The 17,467-nt window shown below is 37.7% G+C and overlaps 1 protein-coding gene across 4 annotated transcripts in view; it reads left to right on the plus strand.

Moving 5' to 3' along the window:
* Positions 1-17,467, plus strand: part of KDM4C (lysine demethylase 4C) — a 276,437-nt gene that overhangs the window by 58,406 nt on the left and 200,564 nt on the right. For all 4 annotated transcript variants that reach the window (XM_084899580.1, XM_084899582.1, XM_084899583.1 and 1 more), the window contains 2 exons: positions 6,187-6,290; positions 9,765-9,902. In XM_084899580.1, coding sequence (XP_084755706.1) covers positions 6,187-6,290; positions 9,765-9,902 — 242 coding nt within the window. The remainder of the gene's footprint in view (positions 1-6,186; positions 6,291-9,764; positions 9,903-17,467) is intronic.

Genomic DNA, 17,467 nt, shown 5'->3' on the forward strand with positions numbered 1-17,467 from the left:
ATCAAGAGATTAGAAGAACAGCAATAATGAAGCCATTTGTAATTCTGTGAACATATTTGAAATTTACCTGTTCTCATACCTCTGTGTTGGAATTAGGAAAATGTACTTTTGCAAGTTCTCAAATTGGTAAATACATTATTTCCTAAGTTTGATTTAGATGATAATCTGAAAATATTGTATTAAAATTTGTGGTTTTGAAAGGTGAATAAATACCTGATTATAAACAGTCAATTTTAAGGATCCCCCTAAGCCATAAAAAAATGAAGAAGTCCAATGACATATCAAATGCCCTCATGCCTATTTCATGGCTCAACAATGTGTGGTGCGTCATGGTATTTTTTTTATTTTTTTATTTTGCTGTCAGTTGAGTTTCATTAAGAATGGTGAGACAATCCCTAAACTTAATTTCCTCATCATTTGATTTTAGATGTCATTGTCTGTGTTTAGATTTATGAATATTTTTAGTTGGCCATGTTTCTGTCTTAATAGGATTTTAGACGTTGGATGGTAATATATAATATACATACACCAAGCTAGTAGAATTTCGATGTGGGATGAAATACAGTTCTGAGAAGTGACAATAGGGAGTGGGGAGGAAGAATTCTGGAAGGAAATGCCAGCTAGCAGGGAGGAGTTACCTTGGGAGGAAATGGAGAATTCTTTCATTCTGCAGAGTGAAACTGGCCTAGGGAAATCCTGCTTAGTTTACTGTGACCTGTTTGAGCCCCAAGTGCATAGCTTGGAGAGTCCTGGTGACCTGTGTATGTATGGTCCATCTGTCCATTTAAGTGGGGGGAAAGCAGGAACTGAAGCAAAGTGACCTCAAGATGTAGTAAAACCATATGTAATGGCCCCACATACCTGTTACATTGGATGGAACCACCATCCTTCTCGATACCAAGAACAGTATGGACTCCTCCTGGCTGTCCTCCTTCAGAGCTCAATGGGGCTGTATCTCTACCAGTAGAGATATCGGTGGATTATGGACACTTGGAGCTGAGTGAAGCCTGCAGCTTGGTAATTTTCTACCAGGCCAGAGTGATTAGTTGTTCCATGAATGGGAGGAAGCACAGAGAGACCAACTATAGCTTCAACACCTAATGTTTACCTCTTATGTAGGAATGTGGGTAAAAATGACCAGGCTTCTTCCCACATAATGTAGCTCATTGGTTTATTCCATTAATAAGCCTTCATGTGTAGATGCTATCTAAAAAGCATTTCTCACAGAAGCAATACTTTTGTATCCTTTTTCTGTGTTCCCCCCTTATTATCTGTTTCTCCATATTCCTTCCCTCCTGTTTCCCTTCTCTTCTTTTTTTCTTTCCTAAGTGATTAATAACTAAATTCAGCTTCTCCAAACTATCTATACTAATAAAAGGATAATATGCTAGTTAGACCATGCTGACCGGCCATCTTCTGGACGTCCTACTTCCTTCCAGACAAAGCCATGGTGGTGGGGGCGGAGGCAGAGGCAATTAGGGGCGATCAGGCAGGCAGAGGCAGTTAGGGGCGAGATCAGACCAGCATGGGAGGGCTGTTAGGGGCAATCAGGCAGGCAGGCAGGCAGGCAGGCAGGCAGGCAGGCAGGCAGAGGCAAAGGCAATTAGGGGCAATCAGGCAGGCACGCAGGTAAGTGGTTAGGAGCTAGCGGTCCCAGATTGTGAGAGGGATGTCCGATTGGAAAGGATGCAGGCTGTGCTGAGGGAACTCCCTGACCCCCCCCCTAATTGTTAATATACCCATAGAAATTGAACTGTAACTTTAATTTTTGAAACTTTGGTGATTTTAATAGCCTCAGCATGTGTTTATGTTTGTCATATGGGATTGGAATTTAAAAAAATATATATTTTTTTAGTAATAGCTAACATATTAGAAAGTGTAAACCAGTTGACAATTTGGAAACTTTTTTCTCTGTTAGAAAGAGCGCACTATTTTTAGAGCAAATCTGTTCTATTTCGAAAATGCACTCACAGTAAAAGCCACCCCCTTTGAATATACTATTTATTGAGTTTTGACAATATGTGCAGTAGTGTAACTACCACTATTACTGAGATATATAATAGTATTCTCATAAAGTTATCTTGTGCCCCTTTGCACAAATCCCTCCCTCAAGCCACTGGCAGCTTCTAATCTGATATCTGTCCCTAGAATGTCATAAAAGTGAGTTATATAATATGTAGACTTTTGTATCTCATTTCTGTCACTTAGAATAGCGCTTCTTACATATGAGCGGTTTTACACTGAATAGAGGGCAATCTTGGATATGTCCTGGCCCTTGGGAGGGCTTACGTGATTTTACACTTACCCGTGCTGCACAACTCCCAGCAGTACCATGGCAGTCTCACCAAAGGTGGTTGTGGGCTGCTTTTAGGGTTTCAGGGCTCTGTTGGGATTTCTGGAGTTTATGTTCTTTAGTATGCTAGCCTTCACATCGCTAACATGTTGCTTGGATTGAAAGAGTGTTCCAAAGACCACCTTTGCTTGTTTTCCACTGTGTAACATCTTAAAAAAAGAAAAGAACCCACGAATTGACTTTATTTTGTTAGGGAATTGACAGGTAGTGTCTTATTTTTTTTTTAAAATATATTTTTATTGATTTTACACAGAGAGGAATTGAGAGGGACAGACAGAGAGTTAGAAACGTCGATGAGAGAGAAACATCGACCAGCTGCCTCCTGCACACCCCCAACTGGGGATGTGCCCGCAACCAAGGTATATGCCCCTGACCGGAATCGAACCCGGGACCCCTCAGCCCACAGGCCAACGCTCCATCCACTGAGCCAAACCGGTCCCGGCAGTGTCTTATCTTTGAAGATGATATAAATAAGTTATAGATCCCAAAAAGCGACTTCCTGAGTAGTCTATTGTAACTTCATATCATTACTCTTCCCCTTCTCTTGGATGCTCTACTCCCAAGAGTTGATTCTTCTTGGAATAAATGTTAAAACTATTTTGTTCCATGAATTCTATGCAGTATTTCAGTAGTTGTAATTTTTGAATGTTTATTTAAAATGGAAAGTATGTGTTCTTTCTATTTAATAGTTTAGTAGAAATGCAGTTTTATTTCCAAACAGTTCTTTTCAGTTTTTTTCACCCCCAAATTAGATGCCATTTTATTGAGAACTCATTAGTTTGTTGACATAGAAGCCAATGTGTTACTTGCAGAGAGGAGTTGGTAGGGGGGAGATAAGACTAGTCTCTCGGTAGCTTGGAATGTGAAATAACTGATTATTTTCTTAGTTTGGTCTTTTTAGGATTTTTACATTGAAACCCATTTGTGAGTAATTCAGAATTCAGACTAAAATTTCATATTTAATTTTAAAACAGCAGAGAAAAGATGGAAGAACCTTAGGTGAATTCAAAGTAAAACATCAATCAACATAGTTTAACCCTAGCTGTAATTGATTTTTAAAACTCTTTTATGGGCGAGAAGTTTGTTACTTGTGACCAGCACTGCTTGATTTGGGTCACAAGGCCTAAGGGAATGAGATGGTTTTTAAGGTTTAGTAACCATTGGCTTCTCCTTTTTTTTTTTAATCCTCACCTGAGGATGTTTTTCCATTGATTTTTAGAGAGAGGGAAAGACAGAAATATTGATGTGAGAGAAACACATTGATTGGTTGTCTCCTGCATGTGCCCTGGCCAGGGCCCCGGCTGGGGAGGAGCCTGCAATTGAGGTCCGTGCCCTTGACTGGAATTGAACCCAAGACCCTTCAATCCATACGCCGATGCTTTATTATCCACTGGGCCAAACTGCCTAGGGCTCGTTGACTTCTTTTTAAAAAAGATCCTCATCTGAGGATATGTTTTTATTGATGAGAGGGAGAGAAGAAAGAGAGAGACAGAGACATCGATGTGAGAGAGAAATATTGATCAGTTTGCTTATCATACGCACCACCCTTAGTGAGAATCGAACCCACAACCTAGCTGTGTCAACTGAGCCATCTGGCCAGGACAGTAACCATTGATTTTTTTCTTTTTTAAAATAATCCTCACCCAAGGACATGTTTTAGAGAAGGGAGAGGCAGAGGTGGAGGTGGTGAGGGAGAAGGAGCAGGAGAACGGAAGATGAGAGAGAGAGAGAGAGAGAGGAGAGAGGGCCACACCAGCTGGGCTATTTTGGAGTTTTAAAATATATTATCACATTATGTTTAATAATATTATGGTTATATTGGCTTGTGTATATGTTGAATAAAATAATTTTCCTGGACTGTGGAGTGCGGGTGGGTATGATCCCTGTACTCCTGCAGGTGTTTTGAGGTAAAACTCATTTTGACATACATGCTTTGTATATAATTTGTGTTATTCATGAGTCTTTTTCCAGGGTGATATAAAATATAATTTTGATAGCCTGTTGTAAATATAAATTCTGAAACAATGTGAAGTTCTTAATATCCTGCAAATTACCTTCCTTCAGTGGTTTTCCAATTTAAATTCACTTATGACCAGTCACCACATTGTTCAGGTCCTGATTACAAATCCATAGCAAAGGAAAATTAAATAGGCTCCCCTTTCTGCATTGATTTTAATTTAAAATGTAATTTATTTAGAGCTGCACAAAGTTACAGATTTGAAAAATTTGGTAGATCCATTTAAATCATATTATTAAAGTGATTCCATGGGTTTTGCGTGTGAGGACCTCCCTGCTGTTCTTTATGCCTTGATGTAGGCCTCAGGACATTGTATTGTGTACATGTGATCATTACATCCATGTGGTTCTTTCTCTCCATTCACCGAGGCTTGCATTTTTTCAAAGGGATGCTTATTTCTCATATGTTTTATTTTCCATTTATGTGTTATGAATGTTAACCATAAATAGAGGACTGCATCAAGTGACCATATGAAACAAAATCATTCCTTTTATTCCCGTTGGTATTGTAGAAAATGACAGTATTTCTGATGTTTTTGTTGGCATTTAAAAAAAAATATTTCTGTCCATTTTTCTTTTTAAAAATCCAGGTGCAGATACTTAAGCAAATTGTATCTCATTTTGCAGGTGGTTCCTTATACCCAAATGACTCTTTCCTGGCTGTTTTTTGTTTCCTTCTGATGATCTGTGGCCTCACTTGATGGTGGCATCAATTAAGGCTTATTTACTATAAAAATATTCCTATAGAACCCCACTATTCTAAGAGATTAAAATGGTACATGATTAGTTAACGAGTTCTGATCATTCTTTTGTCAAAGTGGTCACATTTTTTTTTTTAACCTGTTTGCACATAGTGAGCCACAGAGTTAGATAAGTAATATTTTCAGTGGTTTTATCTTCATTTTGGTGGTAAAGGAGTTAAAATCTGTGCTTCATAAACCACTTTACTTATAAACATTGCACATGTTTTCCTGATGAGTTCTGTTTTCCTCTGGGTACTTTCTCTGTGATTCTCCTGTCCTTTCCATGTTTCTCTTCTCTTTCCCCTGTTGCTTGCACAATCTCATCAGAATGGTAGTTTTCCCTCTGAGTGAGGAAGGAAAGAGCAGGGCATCAAGCATTCATTTTCTCCTTGCTGCGTAACGGAGCTAATGAGAGTCTGCCTCAGACAGAACTGCAGGGTTGAAGTCAGCAATGGAGAAAAACAACTGTGATTTATTTGATTTGTAGCATACTGCAAGAAAAAGGGTTGCTGCCTGTTTAGCTTTCTTAGGTGCAGTCCTCCTCAAAGCTCTACTCCCATACTGGTTGGTGAGGTGGGTTTCCAAGTATTTGACTGACGTTGGACAGTAAGTTGTTCAGGAAATTAGTAGCAGTTAAACTGTTTAAAATTGATCAGAAAGAAACAAAGAAATGTGGGAAACTGCTCTGTGTTTACTGTATGCTGTGCATTGGGACAAGGGCTTCTTGAATGACCAACTTATAAGAGTCTAAAATGAGAGATTCCGCTATTAAAGCACATTGACCTCTGCTAACCTCCCTTAATATTTTGTTCATTAATCGGATATTAGGCAGGTTGAATTCAAATATGTTAGAAATTGCAGTTTTCAGGTTTAGTAATTTTATATGTTATGAAAACACCTCTTGGTAGATCTTTTTGTAAGGTCAACCTTTGGTGATATAAGTATGTATGTGTTAATTTTTAATATATTTGCATAAAGCTGTCATTTTGTAAGAAGTACAAAGCTTAAAAAAAACATCTGAAATTTTATCTTAATTGATACATTGCTGTATGCTTATATTTTATTTCCATTTAGGTTTTTTCCCAAGCAGTTTTCAAGGATGTGATGCATTTCTTCGCCACAAGATGACGCTGATATCTCCCTCAGTGCTGAAGAAGTATGGTATTCCCTTTGATAAGGTATATTAATATTACTCTTTAACAAATTCGATTTTTGTGTGTAGTATCTGTATTTAAGGCACGTTTAACATAAATAATATAGCTTTGACTTCAGGTAGGATTTTTAGGATGTGAGGAGAAAAATTCAGATTCATGTTTTTTAACATGATTATTTATCCATTATATATAGTAATGTAAAGTTACTTTTATTTCAGGATACATTTACTAGAGACTTCATGCTATTGTAGTTTACTTATAACTACTGATAATAAAATGTAGCATATTTGATAAAATGAGATATGGCATTTTTACATTGAAGTCTTTTATATGAGTAATATAATTTGTCTCTTTAAAAAAAAAAGTAAAAAAGAATTCAGAGCAGTTATTATTAGCAGTTTGGTTGGTTAGAATCAATGATTATGGTACCAGTATTTTGCTTCTAGACACATTTGGAAATAGTACAATTGAGATTTCATTAAGGATAAAATTGCCTGATGATTTAATAATCAGATATTGCTTCTTGGAAGTATGTCTAAAGATTAAGTTCTGTAAGACTCTGCATGCTAGAGCTCTCTTTCTTTGTGTCCATGGGTAGTTATTGGGTCAGAATTATTACACAACATGAGCATTTTTATGTGAAGAAGCTGGCATGAAAATAGCTTTTGACCAGATAAATAAAAGCTCTCTCTTAGTTGGAGGAGGATTTAGTCCTTAGCTACTTGCAGAAACATTAAAAAATAGTTCCACTCTCATCTTCATTTTCTGTTTGAATTTCTTCCCATAATCCTTGCTATTTTCTACCTTAGAAGCTTTTCACTTGTGACTAAATCTTTACTTTTCCTTAATCTCGGGCCCTTAAAATCCCCTCTACCCCCACCCCCTGCTCTGCTTTGGCTTTGTTTGAAGTATAATTTTTTGCAAGTACAAGCATCTTTCTGTGACTTGAGGTGTCCCCACTTTCCTACAAACTGTCTCTGTGACAGTCATCATGATGCATATTTGTCTGTGATGAGGATGCTCTCACCACCTTTGGTTTACTGACATATTTCTACCCAGGACAGAAAGCAGGTCCCCGAGATGTGCACTGCGGAGACGCCCATGATGTGGAGAGGGCTGGTGATGGGGTGCAGCACTGTTGGCCGTCATAGAGATCTGAGGCTGTGTCCCAGACGGCCCATTGTTACTTTGGGGTGTTGTCTTACTTGCAGACACCTCTGGGCACTGGCTTTTTCACTCAGACACATTCATCAGTGAGTGTTTCATTTAGGTGGTTGGAAAAAGCTTGATTGGGTACTTTCATTTATGTTGGAATATTAGAAGATGGAGCAGGAGTGGATTAGAATCCCCCAAGACAGAAAAACCTCTGTTAGGTTTAGGGCTGATGATAAGAATTGATTGACCTGTTCTTTGGAGAGGGGTTATGTAAAGTAGCAGGACTGAGGGACTGGCTAATTTTCCAGGATGGAGGGCTTTGGAGCTTGGAGGTCCTTTCCAGTCTTTGGGGTAGGAGGTAGACAACCTGCACCCCTTTCTAGGCTCTGGCTCCCTAAATACTACTTGATAAATACTAGTTGTATCAGTTTCTTATCTGGTCTTTTGAGGATGGGACATTTTCTCACTTCTGCAGGAAGTGACAGGATGATTGTCCTCAGATGGTGAGACACCCATGGCAGGAGGGCTGATTGACAGTTGTTTTTCCTATGAAATACTTTCACTTTCCCTTTCACCTTGATGAATGGTGTGATGCTTGATTCTGTGCTCCTCAAGGAATTTATTCTCTGATGATGATAAAGTAACATGGGACAGAGTTTCCAAGTTCATTCCTGATTCTGTCACTTGGGTAAATTACATAATTTTTCTGAGCCTCATTTTCTTCATCATGAAAATGGAATAATAATAGTACCTTCTTAATAGGACCATTATGAGGATGAAAAAAAAAATCTATATCAGCATTTATGAACCTTTTTTTTTTTAAATCTCATGACACACATAAACTAATTATTAAAATTCTGTGGCACACCAAAAAATGTTATATTTTTTGCCAGTCTGACAAAAAAACAACAACACTATAATTTTGATTCATTTACACTGGATGGCTGTTGTTGTAGTATTGGCTTTGTCAATTTTTCATTTGATAGTCTAAGGAAAAAGAGGTCAGTGCCCCTGACTAATAGTCAGGTGTTCCATGTTTTAAAAATTCTTGTGGCACACTGGCTGAAAATGGCTGATTTACGATTGGAAGACTTTGCATAGTTTTTGTTACATAGTAAGGCACTCTTCCTCTTCAATTCAGCCCTCTTTCTTAGACCATCATTTTACATTTGGAGTAAAACATTTTTTTCCCTTCTTTCAGTGTATTTGTACATATTCACACATATATATGAAAAAGCATATTGAAAAAATAGCTAATGCCTACTTTTAGATTATGGGTACTACCCATATATTCCATGATATGGAATTACAATGGTTGTTTAATCATATAATAAAAGGGACTCATTTTTTCTCCCTGTATGTTTAAAAAATTATTACCAGTTTATTACATAGAGGCAGTAAATTGGCCTTATATGTTTGCTGTGACTGACATTTTTCTAGAAATTGTACAGAGGCATCTTTATAGGGTTAGAGACAGTATCACATAGTTACAAGGATGTGCCTAGCTTACAAGCACAATTATAATTAATGAGATTCAGTGAGATCAGGAAAGGAGAGAATCAGGCTTTGTTCATACGTGGCTCAGAATTACCCATGCACGAATTTTGTGCGCCAGGGCTCTAGTGTAGACGTATCTATACTAATAAAAGGGTAATATGCAAATTAGTCAGGACGCCCTCACAGTAACAGCCGAACTGCAGGCTGTGTGGGGCAACAAGGCCAGCAGGGGGGTTAGTGAGGGATGACCAAATGACTGAACAGCAGGCTTTGTGGGGCGACCAGGCTGGCAGATGGGGCAGTTAGGGGTGATCAGGCCCTCAGGCAGAGGTGGTTAGGGGTGATCAGGTTGGCAGGCAGATGAGCAATTAGGAGCTAGAAGTCTTGGATTGTGAGAGGGATGTCTGACTGCTGGTTTAGTCTTGATCCCTGAGGTCCCCTGGGTCGGGCCTAAACCAGCAGTTGGACATTTCCCGAGGGGTCCTGGATTGGAGAGGGTGCAGGCCGGTCTGAGGGGACCTGAATTTCATGCACTGGGCCTCTAGTGTATAAATAATAAAATATAGACATTGCTTGATTATATGAACAAATTTATTAGAATAACAGAGATGTTTTCATATAAAATATATCTTTGTGGATTGAATGATTGAACTAAACCCCGTTTAGAAAAGCCTTTGAAAAGTTTTCTGAACTATTAAAGATTAAGTAAAGGGTTTGGGGATACTTCTTTTATACTGGTACAGCTCTGATATCATGGCATTTTTTTCCTAGGAAATATATTTTACTTGTATTCACAATTTGGCAAGTCTTACAATTGGAAAATATTATATGTTTTCTACCCTGCAGATCACCCAGGAGGCTGGAGAATTTATGATCACGTTCCCATATGGCTACCATGCTGGTTTTAATCATGGTTTCAACTGTGCAGAATCTACAAATTTTGCTACTGTCAGATGGATTGACTATGGGAAAGTTGCTAAATTGGTAAGTTATGCCTCAGAAATAAAGCATAAATTAAATGTGTATTCTGGTTAGTATAGTGAGAAAGTTAACATTATTTGTAGCATTTGTGTTTGACCTCTTACCATGGTAATTTATTTCATACTAAATATATTTATTTAGCACAGGCTACTATTACCATTTGTAGCTATACTTATCTCTTTTGAAATTAATGTGAAATAATTTACCTTGAGAGGTAATTTTATGCAACTGATATTTGCTTTTCTCTTAAGGCCTCCAATTGTATTTTTTTTTTGTGTGTGAGATTTTTCAGTGGCTCCCTGTGTGGCATGAACTCCATGCTAGAATTCAGTCCATGCCTTAAAAAACAACTATTTGCGGAAGAAAAGTGTCTGGTAAATTATAACAAGTTGAGGAAGAATGATACGAAAGAATGATTAAAACTTACCTTAGTGCAGAAATAAATTCTTAAAAGTAATAATGTAGAATAAGAAATATATCTTCATGCTAAATTTGGGATAAAATTTTGCATCTTCCGCCTTAGCATATTTAATTTAGTTTTACATACTGTGTATTTTCATTCATAAGCAACAACTTCTATAAAATTTAATTAACTTCCCTTGGCATGAAATAAATGACAGCTTCAAAGTGATGGTGGCTTCTATTATTAGGTTGCTGTCTTTCCTTGGCTTTTAAAGCAAAGGTGCAGGCTGGCAGAGGGCAGCTTGTTAATGAAACTATGTGTTTTATAGAGTATGCAAAATTGACGTAGATTTAGTGGAAAATGATACACACAGCTTACATGTCCTTACCTTGGCCACTGCATGGCACAAGTGAGTATTATTCATTCTGCACTGATAAAACTTGGATGCAAATATACTAGTATTCAGGACAGATAACTCCAGGTTTAATTTATACGTGTATTTAGAAAATTGCATAATATATTTAAATAAAAGTATAGCCCTTTGGCAGCCCAGGAAGCATTCGAATGAATTCATGACATAAAAGAAATCTCCTGCTATTAGAAGACTTTTTCTCTTCTGAGTAATTTCTATTTATGAGGGGTAATTTAGAAAGGAACAGAACTGAACTATTTCTTCCCATTACCCATCCTGCCTATTACAATAAACCTAATAAAAAAAAAATAGAAAACTCAGTGTGTAAGTACCTTGGCTAGCTACTGCAGCGTTATTTTGCATAAGTGTAATGCTGGTATCTGCATTGGAACAGTGTCATAGCCTCGAGGTTAGAACAAGGTTTGCTATTTTATAGTTTGCATCTTTAATCATTGCGGTAGTAACTCAGCTATCACAGCTGTTCAGAGTCTCCAGAAAAAATTAGTTGGTGTTTGTTTACTGTGTTTCAGATCTAGTTCAAGGTATTGACCAAAATAGCTTCTCCCTAAGCCTGGAATGTGTCAACATTTACTTGTGGATGTGGAGTGGAGTGTGACCAAGTCAGAGAGGTCAATAGTGACCCTTTCTGAAATCTCAGCTTTTGAAACCTAGAATTGTGTGGTTAAGAAACAGTGGACTATGGTGGAGGAGGCGGGGATCTGAGGCCCAACTTTTCTTCTTCTATCTAGCCATGTAACATAAGGAAAAATTATTTATTCTTTTTGTTTCTTCCTCTGTAAAGTAGAAATACCTCTCTATCCCATAGATTTGTTGTGAGAGGGAAAAAAACTCAGGTATGTTCATATGAACTCATGCTGTGTTGATTTATAGCTTTCAATTTAGTCAAAGATATGACTGTCTTGGTTCTGGGTATTTTACTAGGTAGGTAGTATTCTATGGTTATAATGTAGTTTGGGCAGTCAATTTTAAATTGTAATTGTATATGTTTTTATTTTTTTATTATTATTTTTTAAAAATATATTTTATTGATTTTGTACAGAGAGGAAGAAAGAGAGATAGAGAGTTAGAAACATTGATGAGAGAGAGTCATCGATCAGCTGCCTTTTGCACACCCCCTACTGGGGATGTGCCCGCAACCAAGGTACATGCCCTTGACCGGAATCGAACCTGGGACCCTTCAGTCCCCAAGCCGACGCTCTATCCATTGATCCAAACCGGTCCTGGCTTGTAATTGTATATGTTTTTAGTTGTCTCAACTTGTTCCTTATTTTTGGCGAGGTGGTGCTACTCAGAGAATGTAGTCTTTTTCTATTGCTGCTGAAGCACATTACCATAAAATTAGTGATTTAAAACAATGCCCATGTGCTTTTCAGAGTTCAGTAGGTTATAGGTCACCAAGTGAAAAGTCAAGGTGCCTGTGGGTCTGGGCTCCTTACTGGAGGATGGTGAAGAACCTATTCCTTGCTGTCAGGTTGTTGGTGGAATTCAGCTCCTTGCAGTTGTGGGACTGAGTTCCCCTTTCCTTCTTGTCTGTCAGCTGGGCCTTTGCTGCTCTCAGCTTCTTGCCTGGGGTTCTCTACATTTCAGAGCAAGCAATCTACAAAGTCCCTTTTGTCATGTAAAATGATAGTTGTAGATTTCAGGGTTTCAGACACGGGTATCTAGGCATTCTGCCTACCAAGGAGAGTTCCAATGAATAACTGATATGGTGATATACTAAGAACCTACTTTATATCCTGTAATTTTAGTTATTTTCATTAAAACCAGAAACTAAACTTGTAATGGATACAATTTAAAAAAGTTCACTGAAACATCATTACACTTTCTTAAATTATATTCCCCAATGTTAATATTTTCTTGACTGTTCTCAGTTAATGAGTTCTTTTCCATTATAGTGTGCTGTGATGGAGTGTTTTGTGCAGATTTTGGTGTCTTTTATAATTTATTTGATATATATATATATATATATATATATATATATATATATTTATTTATTTAAATTTTTTATGTGCTTATTTCCTTTCCTTGTTATTGAATACTTATAATAAAGATCCTGATTCCAGTTTTTTAAAAAATATATATTTTATTGATTTTTTACATAGAGGAAGGGAGAGAGATAGAGAGCTAGAAATGTCGATGAGGGAGAAACATTGACCAGCTGCCTCCTGCACATCCCCTACTGGGGATGTGCCCACAACCAATGTACATGTCCTTGACCGGAATCGAACCTGGGACCTTCCAGTCCGCAGACCGATGTTCTACCACTGAGTCAAACCGGCTTTGGCCATTTGATATATATTTTTATTGATTTCCAGGTCTGTTTCTTTAGGCAACCTTATAAAATTACTGTGTGTGTGTGTGTATACATATGTGTAGACACACGTAGTTTTTAATCTTTGAAAATTAGTGACTTGGTATTAGTTTTTGTGTTTGCTGGGGGCAAATGTATCGCTTTATCCTAAATAATAACTATTAAAACAGCTATTTGTCATAAGTGATGGTGAGTTGTGCATTTGGGAGGGATAATTTGAAAAGCAATGGCATACTTTTTCATGGTTTAAGCACTGAGGGATGACATCTGCTTCACCTGTTACATATTTGGTTTAAGTATGTAAAATCATCTCGTATAGTATCTGTTTGTGGTGCAGCAAACATTAATTAATGTGGGGTCTCCACTGATTATATTTCATATATTATAAACCCGCATCTCTGATTTCATGACTTGGAAAAGAACTGTTACAAAAGACTAATTTTTATTTAAAAAAACCACTAGGTTTTGAAAAGATAATCCCCAGGTTCACTGATATATTGATGGTCTCTGTACAAGGGCCTGCAGACTTGGTTAACAGGACCTTTTCAGCCCATTTAGGCTGCTGCTATTGAATGAAGCTCTTCATTCTGAGAGTGCTTGTCTGCTGTGTGTGGGCGCCATGCATGTTTCTGTGAATTCATCACTTGGAGGATAACCCATTTGATGAGAGCAAAGTGAGAGTAGAGGTGGCTCTGGCAAGGGATCAAGGACCGCTCCTTTGTCATTGGCTGCTTGCCATCTGGAGGCTTCTCTGGAGTAGGATGGGAGAGGGGATTTCTGTGGGTTTCTTCTGACTCTATTACTGACCTATTAGTATGTGATATTTGTTCAAGACATGGCTAACATTGACTGGAACTTCCATTCCGTTATTTGTGCTAAGCCCAAAAAGCTGTTTTCCAAATTTTAGCAAATTCCTGGATGTTTTATGTTCTCAACTAAACAACAACAACAACAACAACAACAACACAATAATTATGTGACTATTTCACTGCCTTTTGGTGTGTTCCTATCTACCTAAGCTGCCTTGTCTCACAGAAGTCTGTTTTATGCTGTGGTGGTGGAGAAGACTCTCAGAAAACAGGCAGAGATGGGCAGAGGAAACATTGACCTCATAGCCTTGAAACCAACTTAATTTGACTATCCTTGTTTCTAAAAATTTCTGCTAGTGCCCCAGGCCCTTACTGTTCCTCCTCCTTTCTCTCTTTACTGAGGATCATTCAGCCCTCTTTTCTTGACCTGCAAAATACAGCATAGCAAATCCTGCATGATACTGCAGATCAGAAGTTCTGTCTCAAGGGGACAGACTTATTTAACAAGGCCACTATGTAATTTTCCCCATTTCATTAATCAGAGGTAAGATTTTCACTGAAAACTTTGAGGGGGATGTTCAGGATAGCCACATGCCCATTTGCCTACTGGCTCAGGCGGAGCCGGGCTCGGAGAGTGCTCTGCGAGTCCCCCCTCTGCCCAGGAACTGAGCTGCGTGCATATGTACGAAGGAGAAAGATGCGTCGTCTTTGTCTTCAAGGAGACTTCATAAGGAGCAGAGGGCTTTTACAAACCTCCATTTGTAACATGCTATCCTGTCACTTACTTTAGGCATTTCATAATCTGGAGTGAAATGCTATATATATTTTTTTCTAGTAGAGATTTAAAAAATATGTAATATAGCTTAACAATTGAAACGAGCTATCGGTGCATAGTCGAGGTGGATGTTTTTTTCCCTTTGTGGAGTATTCTTTTCTTCTGTGCTGAGATGGAGCCCATGATTACGTGGTGGCACATTGGGCTGCTTCCTGCCTGGGCTGGATCAAAGAGCTGGCCTGCAGGTTGTATTTCATTTTTCCGTTTGGTGGGATGAAGTGCAGTTGTTTTGATGTTAGCTTTGATGGATTTGTTTGCCACTGCATTCATTAGCTTCACATCAAAAAACTGACAGGCTGTTAAATGAAACTTTGGCTTAGATTTTCAGCTTGACTGTTTGGAGACATTTGTGAAGATATTTTGTTGTTGTGTTGCAGCAGCCTCAAGCACTGTGCTTGTCTCAAAGGGAAGAAAAGTTATTTACTGTACGGATTTTCTTGAGTAGAAAAGAATCATTGTCTTGGGGACAGTCATGTCTAGCCTCCACTCTCAGCAGTGTGTGCAGTGCGAGAGACTTACCTACAGCCCGACAAATAATGCTATCTTCTTGGAAGGAGAGGTAATAGTTGGTGACTCCATCATGCTATCTTATTTTGCATTAATTTTACTTTAAGTGATACTCTATTAATATTATATGCCAAAAAGTTGAAAAATTACACTCCAGGAGCATTACCTCACAATCTAATTTTAAAGCATTCTGATATTTGAGTCTTCAAACGTTTCAACAAGTTTAAAAAGAGATGATAGAATTTTGAAATTGATTTCCCTTTCATCTGGAAGGATTTCAATTATGAGATTGTCTCACATACAAAAACCATGATATGGGCTCATTCTATTTTTTATTTCAATCCTTCTGTAAAATTAAATTTGTTTCTTTTTTTAAAAATCAGGTAGCATTCTTCCCAAAAACCTTTAATCTTTGGCAGTATTTATTAAAACCATCAGGAATCATTTTAATGGTGAGTCACTAGGTTATACTTTAATATTCTTTAGATCACAAAATACTAGTCGAGTGATATTTCTTTATTCTTGTGGCTTATGAAGGAAAGAAAATATAGATTATTTTGCACATTGCTCATTTACTAGTTCTTGGCATTCTAATTTTTAGTGTCTGGTAATACATATATAATATAGACTTTGTGAGCCATGGAGATTTTATATTCTTCATTTTCTCTTTTTATCTCTACTTTGCTTCTGTTTCCTGAGCCCTGGTGGTACTGTACAACAGTGCTGATGAGTGCTCTGTGGTGTCCTTTTTACAGAGCTTTGAAGGAAGAATAGGCGACATTATGTAGAAAAAAGGAAGCATAAGAATTCATGTTCTTAGGCGCTGTACTCCAGCTAGGGAATTAGTATTTATATACTTTGAAGGGGTATTTAGATAGGAAACATTCACATTTGTCCCTATTTTGCTCCGATAATGTGTTGAGTTGTGGTATTCAGAAAATCAGAGACTTTCAATAGTAGACTAGAAAGCTCATTGATTGGCATATGTTGTGTCTGCAGGAGAGATATCGGGGGCTCAGAGCAAGGGAGCCGGATTTCATTTATTGCTAACAAATTTGGCTGGATTATAGGATTTAAATATAAGTGGGTATATGGTTTATGCCATTGACATTTAGTTGCTAACCTGAAATCACGGTAATATATTTTTTTGAGGCTTTAATTTGTTATTACCTTAAGAAAGTAAATTGGCTTTTTTAATAACTTAACTACCCTTGGGAAAAAAAAATGTTTGCCTTTAAGCCATTTTACCTTCAGATAGTTTGAGAGTAATAGTACTTGCCATTGATTGTTCACAACATGCCAGGCCTTATCCAGGGCACTTCATACATGCAACTGATGGTGCTGATTCAGAGACAATTGGGTGGATGTCTTCTTTCCTCTCCCAGCCCCCATCTGGAACTGGGGAGTTGGGGTAATGCACAAAATGAGGATGGTGAGGCTGGGTTTGGAGGCAGATGGTGGGCTCCCAGTGCCCTGTATTTCCTGAACTAATTTCTTGGATGGGGTGGATTAAATAGTGTGTAATTTGTGGGATCACTTTAAAGATTCCTGAAGATTCAAAATTATCCTGTCCCAGGTAAGTTGAAGTTGACACCAGGTTCTGTCTGCACCTGTTCCCATTTGGTTTGTTAAAGCCAATGGACACTTATTTTGTCATCTTTTGCCCTGTCGAGAAAACTACATGAATTCTATATGAATTCTTTTTCAGCCCATAAAGCAACCATCCTTACCTCTTACCTTGGTCTTTAGTTAAGTGGGAAAACCCCTCACAAAGGTTCTCTTCTCCACCTGTCATTTTGAGGAATGAGGGGGAATCTGAAGCTTCAGACTGTGTGTGTGTGTAGAATCAAAACAGAGTTGAGGATGCACCTACCTTGGCATACAGGGTGGGGCAAAAGTAGGGTTACAGTTTTTTATATGGAAAATAATTCAGTAAATAATACATAATAATGCAAGAATAAACTCAATACATAATAATCTAAGAATAAATTCTGTGCTTTTCGTACTCAGAAGCATAAGCCTACTTTTGCCCTACCCTGTATGTTTTCATGATTACCAGGGACCAAATTTTACTGCAGTAGTTTTGAAGCTGTAGGGTCTTTTTTTTGTTTTTTTAATTTTGTTTTACTATTTTTATGCCTTTTCTAGTTTTTATAATAGTAAACTCATAGTAAAAATTCACACACACACACACACACACACACACACACACACACACATATATATATATATATATATATATATATATATATATATATATATATATATAA

This window comes from Pipistrellus hanaki (assembly GCF_964339955.1).
Source record: "Pipistrellus hanaki genome assembly, chromosome: 11".
NCBI classification, from domain to species: domain Eukaryota; kingdom Metazoa; phylum Chordata; class Mammalia; order Chiroptera; family Vespertilionidae; genus Pipistrellus; species Pipistrellus hanaki.